The sequence below is a fragment of the Adiantum capillus-veneris genome, chromosome 7, assembly GCF_014529385.1.
Source record: "Adiantum capillus-veneris isolate H3 chromosome 7, ASM1452938v2, whole genome shotgun sequence".
Lineage (NCBI taxonomy): Eukaryota > Viridiplantae > Streptophyta > Polypodiopsida > Polypodiales > Pteridaceae > Adiantum > Adiantum capillus-veneris.
In genome coordinates this window covers 48,678,557-48,694,849 of record NC_140937.1, presented here as the reverse complement: position 1 = coordinate 48,694,849, position 16,293 = coordinate 48,678,557, and the positions used below count along the sequence as shown (strand labels likewise).

Sequence of the window (16,293 nt, the reverse complement as noted above, 5' to 3'; positions counted from 1 at the left end):
CCACCAACACTTCCACTTCGTGGCTAAGAGGCCACCAAGGTATACCACGCCCAATCATGCGGTTTCCACCACCTTCACACAAGTCCTCAAGTCAACAACCAGGCAACCAGTGGACCATGCTCAATATGTCTTGACCACTTTGAAAGGAATAAAGAGAGAAGGAAAGATCACATACCAGGGTGCACCAGAGGTGTTGACAAGAATTGCATACCATGCCATCGGCATGGCCGACAACCTGTCCCAGACCAAAACACTTGGATAGTGTCAGCTCAACCATCTCCTCGAGCTACAAGATCGACCAAGAGATCCTACAAATTTGATGAGAAGAATCGGCTGAAAGATTGTCGGAAAGGCACATCAGTGAGAGCTCGGATAATGAAGAAAATAGAGCACGAAGGGAGGAAATGAAGAGAAAAGCCATGGCAGCACACCAAGAAGAGCCTATGCAAAAGCAAGCCCGGTTTGAAAGAGAGAAACACGCATGCCAACGCAGCCGACAAGCACAAGGAAAGAACCTGAAAAAGTGGGTGCCTAGTGGGCTTAAGGAACCAAGGACCAAGCATCACACCAGGAAGCAGGCTAAAGAACCTGCTGTACTGGAACGGATGTACCAAGAAGCAGAAGCTTTAAAGCTAAAAGAAGCCAAAAAAGAGACAAAGAAGGCAAAAGAGGTGGAAGAACATCAAGAGCATGCAGAAGAGACCACTGCACAAGGATAATCACAACATGCCCAAGGTGATGTGTCTCCCCGCATCTCTTCTCCTGTCTCTGACCACCAAGATCAACCAATGCCGAGCCCACCACCATCACCAACAGTTAAAGACACAAAAAATGAGCCAACAAAAGAAGCAGAAGCTGAACAGGAGAAAGCAACTGAAGCTACACAAGAATCTGAACAACAAGAAGCAGTGGAAACAGCACAACAAGCAGATGTCTCTACTCAAGAGAAGCAAATAGAGAGAGAGCCAGAGACAGAAAAGGCAGCCATTCCTACACCACAAGAGGAATCCGCAAAAGTTGAGCACATAAGAGAACAAGAGGCTCAGAAAGCACCCTCTACCTCAGCACAGCAAGAGAAGGCCGAGGCACCACCCTCTAACTCCACGGAAAAAGAACAGTCATGGCTACAAGAACAATAGCAACTAGCCGTCTTGACACAGCCAAAAGACACACAAGAGGTTGCAGAAACATCAACTCAGTTGGCACAACATGAAGATTGGAAATCGAGTGATGAAGCAATCCTGCAAGTGAACGAATATGCTAAGCAAATGCAGGAGATGACAGAAAGGCTTCGCTCAGCAGCACTTGGTCGTAGCACACGGGCCAAAGAGTTAGAGATGGTGATTGACGCACTCCAAGGGGAGTTAGACAATAGACTTAATGTCATCACTGATCTACAGAGGCAAGTGTAGTTGTTGAGAGCAGAAGTTGAACAACACCAGCTCGCAAGAGATAAGCAATAGAAAAAAAGGGAAGAACTGGGTGAGTTGCTGTCAAAACTGTCAGATGCATGCAAGGTCAAGGATGAAAGTGACAAATGAACTTCTAACTACCACTCTATTAGCTCAAAAGGTCCAGGCATAGTTAGATGTGGCCAATGCTTCTCTACAATACTCAGAACAAAGAATCAATTATCAGGCGATATTCTTGCGGTAAATACGAGAAAATCTAGTCGTCGCCTTGATCAAGGGAACATACGAGGTCTACAAGGCGTTAGAAAAGAAAAATAAATACCTCGAGCTAGAGCTGAAATTAGAGCAGTCTCAGCGTAGAGACCTGGCCTTGATGCGGGTAAAAGAGAAGACGAGCTGCTCAAGGAGATAGTTGAACTCAAACGAGTCAACCAGTTACTACAAGAGGGAAGGACAGAAATGCAAGAAGAGGCACGCACTTCAGAGACACCTCAGATAGAAATCCCCTTAGTACCATTTTCTGACATGGAGACACATGCCGCAGTAGAGCTGAGCAGCGAGGATGAATTTCAGGTACCCATCACAGAAGAAGACACAGTGCACATGGTCCAACTCTCAAAGGCTGAAGAAGATGCACTAAAGGAAAAAGTTACACGAGGTAGATGAGCAATGAAAGGCATCAATGGATTGGGAGATGAGAGTACTTCATATGAGAGTACTTCATTATGTCAATGTCACACAACTCACTCCCAATCAAATAAATGTGCAATGGCACCAACAATCCCTACCCTACTCTCTCGGCTGATTCCTGAGAGGAGCAGTGCCTGACATTTCAGCTGATGTGAGAGGTTCATAGCCTCCTATCTCTTCCATAGTGCAAGAAGGCAACAATTCTTTTATCTGCATGGCATTGATGAGCCGAAGGAAAGGATAAGGTAGGGACGGTTGTATCATACTGTCAATGATCTGTTGTGCGTTTTTATACTGCTTCACCACCACTGACACTACCTCATACTCCCACTTCTTGTATGCCTTGATAGTAGGCTCTTGATCTTCTTCTACCTCCTGCTGCATAGTGCGGAGCAGTTCGTTGTCTTCGGTTTCCACAGCCATTTCCCCACTGGGTTCTTCGGCCATCGGCTCTTCGATTTGTGTAGGTTCCTCTGTGTCCATTTCTTCAGTCTGTTCCATTTCTGGCATCTCTTCAAAATTATTTCTTGATGCTTGAGCTGTCGTGGCTGTCATTAGTTCTCTCTATTCCTTGAGTTCCGCCACTTCTTTCTTGAGTGCTTCCAGCTCCCTGAGCATCTCTTGACCTTCGATACTATGAGTTGGCTGCACGGATGGTTGAGGAGCCAATAACGCCTGCATCCACCTTTGCTTTTCCATAGCCACCTCATGCACCTTTCTTATAATGGCCATTTGGTTTTCAGTTTCTACGTTTCTGTCCTCGGCCACTTTCTTTGCTTCCATCGCTTCCTTTACTTGAGTCTGGAGGATATGGATCTGTTGCTTCAGTGCTTGGTTTTCTTCCTCCGACTTCTTTGCGTCTGCTCTGGCTTTGGCAAGTTCGTCTTGGACACTTTGTCTTCTTTCCTCCTCCTCTCTTTTTAATTGGCTTTGACTCTGCAACAATGCTGCCATCTCATTGATTTATCGAATCATGCGGTTTCTTCGATCTTCTATTTGTTCATCTCTGGCGAGCATTGGCAAGTCTACTTCTCTCCTTCCTTCTTCTTGCGTTTCTTCTGCGATTTCTGGTCTTGGAGGACTTTGCTCGACAGGAGCCGGGCTTGGCTCGCTAACTTCTGCAGGTTGAGCTATTAATGGAGAAGATGGTTGTGAAGGAACCAAAGCTTGTCTTGGTGAAGGAGGTGGAGTGTTGCCTGCTTCCAGATTTATCATGGATGTCCAGTCCTCCTTTGTAGAAATGTCCTCTAGCGGAATTTTTGGCTCCTCTGTGGATGCTCGTGGTACTTGGCGCTCTTCATAAGATGCTCGAAGTTCTTCTTCTAGTTCCACTTCCATATGTTGTACCGTCTCAGAGTATTGCACGGTTTCCTCTTCTACAGCAGCAGTTGTCTCTTCTTGTGGAGCTCCCTCTTCATCATGTATTCTTCTCACTTGTTCTTTAGCTAATCTTCGTCCCAATCTACTCATGCGAGTCAAATGCTGTAGTTGCTCTTCATGCTCTTGTATGTGGGGAGCAACTTGCCTTTGCCTCTTGGGTTGAGGTTCGGTTTGACGACTAATCTCCTCTATTACCCTTTGTTGCTCTTGTCTCGGAGCGCTCAGGTTGTACCGTAGCTTCTTCTTCTTCCCTTTCTGTTGGTTTGTGGACTGAAGCTGTGGCTGTGGCAGTGGCTTCTTCATCCTCAGACTCTTCTTCCTCTGCTTGGCCTGACAGGAGATTCTTGCGCAAACGCCTCGCCATGTGAATTAGGGTTGCGTTATCTGAGGCCTGCAGCTTCAAGTCTTCCTTCATGCCAAGAGCTTGGTAGAATACTCGTGTAAGCATTTGGCCAGCTCCCATATAACCCTTCTTCTGCACTATTTGCGTCTTTGCCGCTCTCTTGATATCCATTAAGATCTTCTCCGGCAGATTGTATCTCAGTGGTTGTGGATGGCTCATTGCTGTGGTTAGCCAATAGGTGAGTCCCACTTCTGGATGTGTATATTTTTGTGGTTTGATGATGCTGAACATCTGATGTAAAATCTGCATGGGCAAGATTATCTGATCGTTAAGTATATCATAGAAAGTTTTTTGCCCCCATCAGTCTGCAGAAATGTGGAACTCTTCATGCTCTGAGTTGTCCGCAGCTTAGCTATGTTGAATCTTCCAGTCTTGATTTCTAGGGCTTCTCTAATCACGTCGGATGTGATTTGGATTTGGAGAAGCTTCCCTTTGTTTGAGGTGACTGATGCGGTGCCGTCTTCCTTGAGGGATGTCATAAGCTCGTAGCACCTTCGTGCGTCGACCGCCACCACATCTTGCAAATTCCAATTCTCTAATCCAATCATTTGCATCACTTTCCGCACTTCGGACATTCTCTGTAAATTCAGGAAAGACTGCGGCACTGACATGATTGTCAGGTTGTCGCCTGCTGGAGTCTGATACTTTGTCTTCAGCACGAATGTCTTTGCAGCTTCCAAGCTCTCCCAACTGATGAAACATTTGATCACAGCCTGTTGTGCGATCACTTCAAACTGTGGCACTATATCTTCGACTTGTGTTGCCGGCGCTTGACTAGATCCCGCTTCCATTGTTCCCTGCTGCGAAACATGACCTGCACCGCGTGTATCGGGGCGGTGGGATCCCGACACCATAGTGTCGTGCTAGCCGTCTGTGTGTGGATCTGAGCTGCGTGGGTGAGTGAGTGCACTCTGTAATGTATGGTGAGCACTCCTGTGCACTCTCGCTGCAAAGGGTGGTGTGCTCGAGCTCTACTAGGCCGGTGACTGCGCGCACAGAAAAGCTCTCTCTCTAGCTCTCTCACTAGTGCAATGACCAAATGAGGTCCCCAAATGGCCTATATACCCACAGGTTTCCGTGACTTACCTTGACACTTTATTCTGAGCATACCGTTGTGTAGCATATTGCGTGACATGCAAAATCGATTGTATACATCACATGCTTTGCTTGACGATGCTCTTCTCTAGTCTTTGACATCTTCAAGCTCTTGGCGTTAAGTGGCCATTCGGGCGCTCTTTTCCGATTCTGTCATTTGACCACTCCTTAGAAACCTCTTCACTTGTACATTCGGCGTTTGAAGTCCATTTCTGATTTGGAGCTTCTAGCAAATTTTATGGATTTTTAAAAAGAAATTGAAGAAAAATAAGGAAAATTAAAGAAAAATGCCAAAATTGACCAGAAAAAACACGAATAAAGCTCATCAACACACTTTAGCACAGTCGCTCAAATTTTTCCATGATAACACCTTTTGGACTCCATTTGAGCTTTGAATTCTCCTAATTAGTGCTTGGAAAGTGCATTTTGGGCTCGTTTTGGCTCAAAAAGGCAAAAAAATTCAAGAAAACAACCATATACACGCGCCGCGCGACATCACATGAAGCCCAGTGTGTGCTCGAGACATTAGATTTTAAAAATTGAAAAATAATTCTCCTCACGGTTGACCTGTCCAGCACTCGTGACTCCCCCTCACTTAATCGAAGCACTACGTGCGACAACGTGGTTCTTGTAGGAGTGTGTCAGGTACGAAGCTCGTGTCTATGCAAGGTCTTGAGTGACCCTATGTATGCGTACACAGATCATGCATGTTAAACCATATGCTGTGCAAGAATAGGTCATGGACGATGTTTCCATGGGCTGTCAATGGCGAAGCTCTATCCCATCCTATTCTAATTGATTATGTACAATGTAGGCGATGTCTTTGGTGCTTTGTCACCAGAATGACCTTGACGTTCATGGTGTCATAGGGATACGTTGATATCCTTGCTTCTTCCGAACTCTCTCTTGCCAGGGTTGTGATGGCAACTTCACATATCCTTGTTGGTGACGAACCATCTGTAACCATGACTTTGTTGGCAGTAACATTGAGCTCCATCCGAATAGCTTACGCTGCAATTCCATAGCTTGATACCAAATCAGCTTTTTGCTTGGAATCGCCACGTCTACCCTTGCTGTGTTTCTTATGAGAACAGAACTCACTTTCTTCACCCACATCTTGCTATGCATCTTGGGTTTCTTTAGTATCTGCGTGTCTCACTTTACTCCTTGAGAACTGTTGTGTGTTGTCTTTGATGGCTTTTGCGACATTAGCGTTTTGGGAACCCAACTAATACCATTATAAGCCGGATGAATTACACTCTTGGGAACCATCTTCATCTGGTGTTTCCCCTTTGGGTATTCTTCGTGTGTTCTTCGTGTCAGCTTTTTTGTTGTTTCCTGCTTTGTCAAGCTTTGCACTTCATCCTTTCTGATCCAAACCTGTGTACCACTATGAGTTCGTGTGTTTCTAGACTTTGCTTGCTCTTTGGGTTTGGTATTCTTGGCATTTCTCTTTGCTTGTTTTTGCATAGCCGTGTGAGTCGTGGATTTTGATTTGTCATCTTTTCTTTTCCAAATCCATTGCTCTGCTTGGCTTCTTGATTGTCTGCTTTGCTTTCTCAGTCTTTGCTTGATTGGGAGTCGTGTGAGTCATGGATTTGGCACTTCTGCTGGATTTCTTTACCCATATCCACTTCCCTTTTGCTGCGACTCTTTCTAGTAGTTCTTTTTCTTGTTTATCAGTGTGAGTTGTGCTTTGCTTGTTAGTCCCTGTTTTGCTGGTGTAGTTTCTTTTTCCTTTGTGGAGTCTTGTGATGAATCCGATGCCTCTTTTGCCTATGCTTCTGGTAATGGAAGCACTTGTGGACCATAGAATTGAGTTGGAGTCATCAGATCCACCCACTTGTGTTGTCCATCTACCTTGCAGTGTACTGACCTTTCCCCCCAATTGAAGTAACAGTCGTATTTCGCTTGTCATGTCCTTCCCAAAATGATAGGCACCTCCTGCAACTTAGGTTGGGTGACAAAGAACTCGTCCCCACAGGTTAGTTCACCAACATTTATCATCAAATCGCAAGCACCTAATGCAGTGGACCTATGTCCTGAATAATCCTGAAATTGTAACACCGTAGGACATATAGACATGTCATTCAAACACCCATACAATTCATATGAAATGGTATTACCATCTGCTCCCGTATCTATGAATGCATGTGTTTGCAATTGATTATTTACTGTGACTTCAATGAAAGGCAGAGGTGCATCTACTAGCGAATCATCTATGAACTCTATCTTGTAACGCTTTCCTACACCTTCCTTGAGTGGAATTTCTTGTTTGCGCTTTTGAGCCCAAAATTTTGCCTCCTCTTGAGCCAACTCAATGGTAAGACGCTTCTTCTCCTGTCTCCACTTTTCTTCGTGCAACTTAGCTAGTTGCTCGTTGGTCAGCGGCATATGATACTTCTTTATACGATAGCCACCCACTGATCCAATTCGGCATCTGCTCTCCATCTAGAGTTGAAAGCCTGACTGCACCTCCTGAAGACAATTGACTAATCACGTAAGGACCTCGTCCGCGCTTGGTGAACTTCTTGGAAAACTCCTTCAGAGTGTATACTAACACCAGATCACCTAGCTTGAACCGCCTTGTGATGATATGATCATCGTGAAATTGCTTCTGTCTTCGCTTCAAAGCGTACATTCCTGCGACTTCTTTCAGTCTAGTCTCATCAAGCTTTTCTAGCTCTTCTATTCGTTTTGACAACTCATGTCCTGTCCATTCTAGTTATTTTGCGACATGTAGGGTTGGCATTAGGAACTCCATTGGCAGTATGGCATCCAACCCAAAAACCATGTTGAAGGGAGTCATACCAATTGCCGTTTTATAAGCAACCCTGTAAGCCCACAAAACAGATGGCAGTTTCATTTCCCAATCTGTCTTCGTGTCACTCACAATCTTCTTGAGCACTGTACACAGAATTTTGTTCGTGCTTTCTGCTTGACCATTCTCTTGGGGATGATAGGGAGCTGACTTCTTATGTATCACCATGAACTCGCTAAGCAAGTTCTCAATGACTTCATTTAAGAAGTGTGTACCCCTATCGCTAACTATCTCTATCGGCAACCCGTATCTTGTGAAGACATTTTCATACAAAAACTTTGTGGTGGTGTATGCATCATTCTTCACCATTGCTTTGGCTTCTACCCATTTGGTAACATAATCTGTTGCGACAATGATGTACTCTCCATGTGTACGCATTGCTGCAGGATGAATAGGACCTACAAAGTCTATTCCCCACTTAGCAAACGCTCTCGCTCCCATCATTGGTCTGAGAGGTATCTCATCCCTGCGGACAGGAACCTTGGCTCTCTGACACTCGTCACAACTCTTTACATACATTGCTACGTCTTGAAATAATGTCAGCCACCAAAGACCCGCTCTCATGATCGCTTTTGCCGTTACATCCACTGAGAAATGTCCACCTAGGACTCCTGAATGAGTGTGCTCCAACACGAAAACATACTCGCTTTCTAGAACACAAATTCTCAGGGTTCCATCTTTTCCACGATGGTAAAGTTGGTTGGCAATGACAGTCAAATCATTCGCTTGTTTCTGCAGATATCTTTGCCTAACTTTACTCATGTGCTCTGGAAACGTTTTGTTTTGCAGATACTCCACTATAGTTTTAGCCCAATTAGGTGCAAGAGTGTTGATTTGGAATAGGGTAATGGCGTTTGTCTGGATCGGTTGCTTCCCTAACCCGCATGTACACTCCGCACTCTTTTATACGTATCCTGTCTCATTGTGGGCCAATAGACACCCATTCTTTCCAACCTTCGCAATGTCTGCTCTGGAGAGAGGTGAATGTTGCCAAATTGCCACGTGAGCTCTCTCAAGATATGGTTCTGCGCTACTAGGGTCTATGCAAAGACGCAATATTTGGTCTTGCCCTTGCTTGTACAAACAGCCTGCCAGCATACTAAAGTTTCTGGATTTCTCTACTTGAGCCAAATTTGCATCAATTGATGAAGTTAATTGGAGCTTGCCCAACATCAACAATGGCACAATATCTTTGCTCCAACTTGGTACCATGTCAATATTAAACAGATATGCATCTGGTAGATCATCCTGTATTCTTGTAGCTGGTTCTTTATTGGACAATCTAGAAAGGTGGTCAGCTCTCTGATGAGTCACACCCTTCTTTACCACTATCGTAAAGTCAAATTCTAGCAGTATAAAAAACCATCGCACTATTCGTCCTGTTTGGCAAGGTTTGTTCACCAGATATAACAATGCTTGGTGGTCAGTATAAAAAACAAACTTATTAGCCAACAGATAGTGTCTGAATTTCTTAACGGCATATACCATTGCTAGTCCTTCGTGTTCCGTAGTCATATAGTTACGTTCTGCACTTATAAGTTGTCGACTAGCGTATGAGATAGGAAAATCCATGTTATGCTCTCCTAGTTGTGTTAAGACACATCCAATAGCGAAGTTTGAAGCATCTACATGAACATGGAAGATCTTTCTCCAATCTGGTGCTCTCAAAATGGGTGTTGTTATCAAAGACGACTTAAGCTTTTCAAAAGCTTCATCACACTTTGGCGTCCAGTTGAATTCTACTATCAAGGCATAAAGAGGTCTGGCAATTATGGTGAACTGAAATATGAATCTGCGATAGTAGCCACAGTGTCTCATAAAAGACTGGACATCTTTTGCTTTCTGAGGCTTTGGCATGTTTACGATAGCCGCTATTTTCTCTTCGTCCGTAGAAATGCCGTTTTCCGAGACGATATGTCCCAATATCTTGCCCTGTCTAACCATGAAGACACACTTTTCTGGGTTAAGACATAGCCTGTAAATTCGACACTTCTCAAACACTTGTCGCAATTGTTGTAGATGATCCCTTCTCTCTTTGGAATTAACGCACAAGTCATCTACGTACACCTCCAAGAAGTCTCGGAGAAATTCTTTGAAGATGTGACACATTAGTCTCTGGAAGGTTGCAGGTGCATTGGTTAGACCAAATGGCATAACCCTATATGAAAATGTCCCCCATTCTATAGCAAATGCTGTTTTATGTTGATCCAAGGGATGAATGGACAATTGGTTGTATCCCGAAAATCCATCCAGAAAGCTATACGCTTTCTTTCCTGCTACTCTCTCCAAGACATGATCCGTGATCGGTAGAGGATAGTGATCTCTAATAGTTGCAGCGTTCACCTTTTTGAGATTTACGCACACCCGCAATTTACCGTTCTTCTTAGGCACCACCACGATTGGTGAGACCCATTCCGTATGCTCGATCTGATAGATAAAACCTGCATCTTTTAGTTTATCAATCTCCTCCTTAATTTTGGTTGCAAAGTTATCATTATACGAGTATGGACGTTGTTTGCTCAATTTTGCATCTTCTCTCATAGGGATGGTATGCTGACAGACAGCTGCATCCACGCCTTTCAGATCCTTGATCGACCATGCAAACACATCTCTAAACTCTTTCAATAACTTGATCAGGTCATCTTCTTCTTCAGGAGTCAAATCATTCGCAATATACATTGGTCTTGACTCTTCTCCTGGTTCCGCAATGTCTATCTTCTTGGCAACTTCAGGACCATCGTAAGACACTCCTTCTTGTTCTCTTCTCTCTGGAGCCTGAGCCATGATTTTTCTCTCCTCCACCGTATACTTCTTGTAGTGAGAGGGCATACTAATTACATCCATCTTTCTTTTCTCTGTTTCCTCATCACTAGACTCTGATTCTGTGCTCCACCCGTGAAGACTAGCCCCCTCGAGTTTCTCGGTGGTTTTATTTTGTTTCTGTTTTTGCTTCTTTGTCATCTCTTTCATTTTGTTCTTTGCTTGTTCCTGTTTCCTCGACACCCTACTTGCCAAGGTTGTTTGCAGCTGCATCGAATATAACCCGGTTACACAATCCTTGATGCAATCTTCTGCATTGACCAAAGCCAAGTATGCTTTTGAGTTATCCAGATCCGGAATAGGACCGGAGTCTTCCCATTGTTCCCCTTGTTTTTCTTTGTTCGCTTCTCGACTCGTTTGTCTTTGCGCTTTCGCTCTAGAACATTCCTGTGTCTTTTAGTCTTGTTCTGGTTCTTTAGAGCTGCTTCATTATCCCATTTAAATGAAATTTCCATACCATCTCTTCTCCGCAGTCTGGGATTCGCAACAGCACTAATTCTGTCGTCGTCAAGGAAAGAGTCGTCAAATGCGTCGTAACATTCCGCTTGTTCAACCTCTAGACTGATCCCTGACTCGAACCCTTCTTCCCTGGTCTTAGATTCCATTTTGAAGGATGAGATCTCATTTCTGGCTCTCAGTTGTTTGATGTCCGTGACATATCTCTTGCCGTCAAAGACAACTTGAGTTATTTTGGACATGTCTGCGCCTGGTCCCTCCATTTCTATACTCTCATCTCTACTCTCCGACTTCTCTGAATGAATTCCCTGTAAAGATCTATTCCTCTCTAGATCGCTTCCTAAAAGTTCTTCCGGGATGACACTCACCATATTAATAGATCTTATGTCGTATCCCTCTTCGTCACAATGTCTGGTTGCATGGATCTTGTCCACACACACATCCAATGTGGCAAGGATGTCCTGCCACCCGTAAGGCTCAAATTGATGTTCTGGAAATGTCTCTACAATGTAGCCGTCAGAACTCTTTTCGCTCTTTTCTTCTACAATGTCGTCGTCTCTTGGATCGCAAAACCATACTGGCTTGTCTTGAATTAACCAAGATGGCGTTATTTCGTCCGCTGTGGTTGACACAAAGTCTCGCACTGGAGTGTTGACAACGTCTCTAAACGAATGATCCCTAAGATCAATCCTCGTGGTAGCATTAGGTTGTCTAAGGTACAAGTAGTTATAGCCCCAGTTTTGAATCATTTTCAACTTCCGCATGAATGGGCGTCCTAGGATGATTTCATAGTTGGGTTTCTTCCCGAAGTCCACCACCGCAAAGGTGTGTTCATACTCAATGTTGCATGAAGAAACAATGACTTTCTCTAGCAACCCTAAAGGTTGTTCGACATAGCCGTCTGCCAATTGTAATTTCAACCTAGTTTTCCTGATGGCTGGTTTGCCCCAGGCTTCCCATACTTGCTTGGTAGCTATAGCAATTTCTGCACCACTGTCCAGTATTGCTAGACTCGTGTGCTCTTCATAGGCTATATGTAAATTAGTATTCCCGTCCTCTCTTTCACAGTAGTCACCTACTTTGTTGATTGGAACAGGCTCACACTTTGATCCTTTCCTTTCCTCTGACTTGGTGTCCATGTCCAGAGTCTGATCTGGCACTTTTATACCCAGTTTCTCCCAACCTATGAGCACCTCTTTCCACAATTCTGGTCTGATCTTCAAGACATCCGCCAAGGGTAGCGTTACTTTCACTTTCGTTGATAACAATGCTTGAAGATTGTCGGTGTCCAAAACTTTAGGTGATTTCTTATATCGAGTGGGAATTTTGCGAATGTCCAATTTGACCTCATAGTCTCCCATGAAAGAAGGAAAAGTCCTTACAGAATTATCCTTGCTTCCCTTTTCATGTCCCGATTCACCTGAGTCTGATATAGGAGTTTCTCCATGCTTAACACACGGTTTGTCCAGATCCACTTCTATGATTGGTGCATCCTCCTGTGGAATTTCCTTGCATTTCTCATCTCTAATCTCATTCCATAAGGTCTGCATCCAATTCTCTGATTCCTCTGGCGATACACTATCTGGTACCATCATTGCAAAGCCTCAGTGGTTGTTTTGTCCAGATTCTTTTTCGCTTTGCGTTTCCTCCTAGAGTTCTTCGTTGTTTTGGTTTCACTTACTTCCTTCGTCTCTACGTTTTTGTCATCTTTTGTTTCTACATGTAGGCTTCGCGGACTTTGACTTAGTCGGAATTGCCTGTCTCTCTAGTGCAACTTGGGTTACCTCTATCATTTTTTGGAACACCTCCAGTCGTTTCGTTTCCAACACGGGATCCGGGTAACTCCTGTATCTTTCTTCTAGGGTCTCGTTTGGTTTCAACCTTGCTTGATATGCATCCATCATGGCCTTTAATGGCTCAACCATCTTATCTGCTAGGACTGACCCTACTTCGTATGCTCTCTCTTTCACTTCCTCACGAACCTCGCTTTTCATGGTTTCAGCTTCCTTTTGTTTCTTCCTTGCTTCAGTTCTTTTTTGCCTTCTAGCTCTCCAGTAGTTACGTCTAGCCAGTTTCTCTGTTTTGCTAGTCAGGATAGCTGCTTCGGTTGGATCTTCCCCTTTTTCTTTGGCTTGGGCACGTGTTAACACATCTACTGGCACAGCGTCAGTGTTTTCTTCTCCACTGCTTGTCGAGATTTCTACCGTGACCGAGTTCAATGTTGTTTTCTTCTTGAATCCCGGATTTTGAGGACAATCTGCAACCAAATGCTTGATACCACATTCCAAGCAGTATCGCACCAGCATAGGCACAGTGTTTCCGTCTACCGCTCTTGGCTGTTTTGGATAGGGACAATCTCTGATCAAATGATCTCCTCCACAGTTATAGCATGGTCCCAAAGGTGCGTTCGACGCTCTTTTTGCATAAGCGTTGGGCTGCTGAGCGGGCCTCCCTTGTCCTGCTATGAACATGAGCGTATTCAAGTGCATATTGTATTGACCTTCATTATACCCTATTGGTGGAGTTCTCCATGTTTTCACTGGATCCGTTTTCCAAAACTTTTCCGTTTTTTCCGTTTCTACATAAGGTTTTACTGGCACTAAGGCTTTCGCCTATTGCTCCTCTTCCTCAGGATTGTACAAGCGCACAGCTGCAGCGGCACCCGGAGGTAATGGTTTCCTTTCCAGTACTGGCTTAGCCATATCCCCTGCTGCTACACCTGCTTGCTTCATAGCTTGCTCTCTCATGTGTCGTATTCTATTGTAACACTCTTCTATCTCGTGGTTTCCCCATTTCTTATCAAAGTCACACCACAATGGCGGTTTGCCATCTGGTCGCACCATCTTCAGCTTGGGTAAACATTGAGCAGTGGGGTGATTGCCTCCACACACTCCACAGACATATGGTCTATCCGGTCTCCAATATTATTCGTGAACTCGTGGTGGTTGCGTCACAAACATCTGCCGCATTTTCTCAACCACTTCTTTAGTTATTTCCTCGACTTGACTTCGCACTGACTTGTGATCCTCTTATTTGGCACTATGTATACTCTTGACATCATTGCAGTTGTCGTCGTAATCAATCGCATCATGGATGCACTGATCGAGATCAACGTGATGTTTCATGTACAGAGTCTTATACATTGCCTTGTCTAACAAACCTTCTAAGAAGATGGATATGAGTCTAGGTTGTGTCGGTCTCTTGTTTTGTGGACATCTAGCTAGATATTTCTTTAACCTAGCCGCACAATCCCTCATCGACTCTCCCTTCTCTTGTTTGAACCTGTACAAGCTTGATAGCTCATCGTGCTTCATTCCCGTCTTGGAGAATTCCGTAATGAATTCCCTCTCAAGCTCTTGTAGGCTGTAAAAGCTTTCCAAAATTAGAGTTTGAAACCACTCAACCGCCTTTCCTTCTAGGGTTAATCCAAATCCCTCTATCAACGTGTGTAAGTCTTGAACGTGTTCAGCTCTAGCAAACTGCCTGACTCTTGCCAAGTGATCATGAGGATCACCTGATCCGTTGTAAGCTTTCACTCCTTTCTGGAAATGGCTTGGTCTTACTCTCCTAGAGTGTTTTGCAAATCGATTGGCAAAAGGATTCCCTGAACCCATCGTCGGAGGTTCTCGTCCTAGAGTGTGGTCGTATGGCATTCCTGACTCTCTCATAGTCGCATTGCCATCCCTAAACGCACTTACTGGTGGATTCACATGCATTGAAGCACTTCTAGCTGGCGGTACCCACGGTGGTGGTGGATACGATGTATGAAAAGTTGCTCCAAGTCTAGAACTAGCTTGACCTGACATGGAACTTGTACTCGGAAATTCTAGTGCAAGAGGTCTTTGAAGACTTGCACTTGATGTTCTCGCAAATTCATTGAACATGTCGTTCCTACTTGGTGAGTCCACTCTCGTTGCGAATTCTACAGGAATTCCGTTGTATGTCAATGCTCTCACTTGCTGTGCATCCAATCCTTCGTACTGACCACCATTGAAGTCAAAGAAGGCGAAATATGGTTTGCCAGTCTCTAATCCGCAAGTGTACATATACAGCTTTCGGCTCAATGGGTTAACTTCAGTCATTGCCATTGGTCTCTTGGCGTAATACACCATGTTGTCACCGCTTTGTCGTCGGTAAACTATCTTAGTTAGATCATCCGTCGGCACTAAAGTCACATCCCAACTTGCCACTAGCTTTTCTATTTCATTGTCTAATAATGGAGCTCTGTCTTGCACGGTTTCCTCTCGAAACGCATCGACAAGCACTCCAAACTTATCGACTCTCTCCGGCTCATCATGGCAATGTAAGTGTTGTTTCCTTGGAAATTTACCATTGGCACTTGATTGAACTCCGTAGGATGGGTTTCAACCTGCACAGCCCAACGATTATAAGGATCGTGGAACAACTTCGCACCATACTCATTCTTCTTGACATAAACCAGACAGATGGTGTACGGATTCCATGAACTCTCTGGTCTTCCATCTGCATTCATGTTCATGTCCATCGACATGCTTGAGCTAGTCGTGGATAGGATTTCTACCTCCTCTAGGATTGGCTCTAGATGTGCAGGAAAGTTCGAGATACTCTCCTCCAAAGATTTTCCGCTTTTCGTTCTTGGCACACTAGCTCCTTCCGTAGCGTAGTAAGTCCCTGATCTCGAATACATATAGACACACAAGGATAGAAGAATACCTGTCGGTACTCAGCTCCTCTTGTATGTCTTGCGATCTTCGAAGTTCCACTAGCTGCTCGCACTTTTTGCTAGAACTCTGGACGAAAACAAACTTCCGTTTAGCAATATGACGCAGTGTCGTGCTCTTCAGACTAAACTGCTCCTAACTTGCTCGCACTTTTTGCTAGAACTCTGGACGAAAACAAACTTTCGTTTAGCAATATGACGCAGTGTCGTGCTCTTCAGACTAAATTGCTCCTAACTTGCAAACTAATGATCCAAACTTGACCAAAATTATACAATAGTGCTCACAATGTCTAGGGCTTCCAGGCTGTGTGACCAGCTTCCCAAAAATCTGCAATTCCAACAGCAACACGCGTGTTGCTATTCTGGGAAAATTTTGTCCAAACTGTACCCCAACTTCTAGGGTAGCTAGCCTTGGGTATGTTAAGCACTATGTCAGAGTTTTGGTTGCACTTTTACTCCAAGAGACCACTTTCTGGCTCTGCTTTCTAGCTGCAAGATCTGCTAGCTCTTGGGCTTT

The 16,293-nt window shown here is 44.4% G+C and overlaps 1 protein-coding gene and 1 pseudogene across 1 annotated transcript; both read right to left on the bottom strand.

Moving 5' to 3' along the window:
- Positions 1 to 2,201: 2,201 nt before the first annotated feature.
- Positions 2,202 to 2,885, bottom strand: LOC147453811 (uncharacterized; annotated as a pseudogene).
- Positions 2,886 to 3,065: 180 nt separating this feature from the next.
- LOC147453810 (uncharacterized) lies at positions 3,066 to 3,572 on the bottom strand. The gene has a single exon (XM_086516973.1). The coding sequence runs from the start codon at positions 3,570 to 3,572 to the stop codon at positions 3,066 to 3,068; it is 507 nt and encodes a 168-aa protein (XP_086373099.1).
- Between the last annotated feature and the right edge of the window lie 12,721 nt (positions 3,573 to 16,293).